General features: G+C 44.6%; 1 protein-coding gene across 1 annotated transcript in view; it reads right to left on the bottom strand.

Moving 5' to 3' along the window:
• The window catches only part of LOC117950792 (kinesin-associated protein 3-like), a 19250-nt gene that overhangs the window by 2984 nt on the left and 14301 nt on the right, over positions 1-1965 (bottom strand). Inside the window, exons 7-9 of the mRNA XM_034882131.1 lie at positions 1552-1677; positions 1174-1272; positions 890-975 (exon numbers count right to left, since the gene is read on the bottom strand). Coding sequence (XP_034738022.1) covers positions 890-975; positions 1174-1272; positions 1552-1677 — 311 coding nt within the window. The remainder of the gene's footprint in view (positions 1-889; positions 976-1173; positions 1273-1551; positions 1678-1965) is intronic.

Here is a 1965-nt window from a genome sequence, read left to right as displayed (position 1 = left end):
CCCCCCCCCCCCCCGCGCTACACCGCCTTGCTATAATCTCCAGCTAATTACGCTGATCTGAGGCCTGGCAGGGATCACACTCGGACCGGGAGCTGACCGCACCTGTCAGTCACGGGGCCATCCGGGGGTTTCGTCGGTTTGTTGAACGCTGATGTCAAATTTGAGAAGGTGGAAAACGCTTCACGTCTGCATGGAAATGGAATTAAGCCGCATGAAAATACTGCAAGACAGTGCGGTTGTTTCTTTGTGTGTGATCTGAATAGAGATCAAAGACTTCATTTTGATCCTACATTTAGTTTCAGGACTGATGATTACTGGTTCTTGAACTTGTCCTGCATTACCAACCGGAACAAAGACCCCCCCTAACGCATCCGTTTCACTGCCAATCGGTCCCATTTACAGCTGCAAAGATGAATGAAACTATTTAATTAATCCCCAAATATTTAGATAATTTCTTTCTTTTTTTTAAACTCGCGTGACTCCAGCTTGTTAGATGTAAATGTTCGTTAGTTTCTTCTCTCCTCTGTGACACTAAACTGAATATCTTTGAGTTGTGGTAAAAACAAGACATTTGAGGACGTCATCTTGGGCTTTTGGGAAACACTGATCAACATTTATACAATTTTCTGACATTTAAAGACCAAACAAACCAACAACATTTATATAGTTTTGCTCTCCATTTTGATTTTTACATTCATTCAACAGCTTACGTGCTTTCCAAACCGGCTTGGGTGCTGCGATTAAGCCTTCCAGTGGTAGGGAAAACCCTGATAATCGTCAGTTAAAACAATTCATGCTAACTTTTAATTCCAGTATCAACTGGAAAAGTAACCTAAGTTGCTCCCGCTGAAGTGTTTATGACATGTTTACGAGGCCTGTGTTCACTCACGGCGATGATGTCCAGCGTGTTGTGGCAGACTTTGCGGATCTCTGCGTTCTTGTCGTGCATCAGGTCGATGAGGTACGCCGGGGCTTCTGAGATCAGGACTCAAGGAAAGAAACAACGTCTTTCTCTCTGGGACATTTCAATGCTTGTCTTTAAATTAGTCTCAGAGGAAAGGATGGGCACAACGGAGTGGTGGAAGCTACTCGTAAACACTGTTCTAAAGATTCCTCTCATCTAACGGGACAGGAGTGTGTGTGTAATACTTCACTGATGAGCAGAAAGGATACGAGTGTCCTTGACGATGACGTCCCTGGTGGCTTTGTGAAAGACCATCTGGTAGAAGACGTACACAATCTGACACACAAACTCGTCGTCCTCTTGTTGGGCTGAGATGGAAACGGGTAGAGAAGAGGAAAGAAGTGAACAAGGATTTAATTGGATCACATCACAAATCATCCAATATGTTGCATGGAAATTTGAAGTCATTTTTTCCATCTTGAAATGTACATCTTCTACTAAAAACCCTTCACTTTTGGCTCAAAACTCCACTTAAAAACCACAACATAGCAATGTAAATGGAGCCTAAGACCCTGGCATCAAATGAAAAATTTAAAAAATGCTACATCATCCATTTCATACAGCTTTGGAGAACTTGTGCTTCTCACCATTGAGCAGCTCAATGAGAGCAGGAATGAGGCCAGACTTGGCCAACATGGCTGCACAGGAGTCATCCATGGAGACGGTGCCGATCATGATCACCACCTCCAGCACCAGATCGTCCTCTGCAGAACCTGAAAAAAGAAGTGGAGATGATGACTGACAAAAACCACGGATCCTGTTTCTGCTGTAATAAAGAGGAAGGAAAGGGTTAGGGGGGTCACTGGTCATCAAAGGTAAAGATAAGACCCAGACCTTAACGAGGTTCCTCTGTCCTCATATCATCCCTGAGCAGTGACACCTCCCTGATAGTGGGATGAGACCAGGCCTCAGGTTTTTAGGGACATAGATGAGAGAACTGTGGCAGCGTTATCATGCCTGCTACACCCTGCTACGCTCTACAGTGCCCTGCTACACCCTGC

This window comes from Etheostoma cragini, chromosome 9, assembly GCF_013103735.1.
Source record: "Etheostoma cragini isolate CJK2018 chromosome 9, CSU_Ecrag_1.0, whole genome shotgun sequence".
In the NCBI taxonomy this organism is placed as follows: Eukaryota; Metazoa; Chordata; class Actinopteri; order Perciformes; family Percidae; genus Etheostoma; species Etheostoma cragini.
The sequence above is the reverse complement of the archived record's forward strand: the minus strand, read 5'-3'. Positions and strand labels throughout refer to the sequence as shown.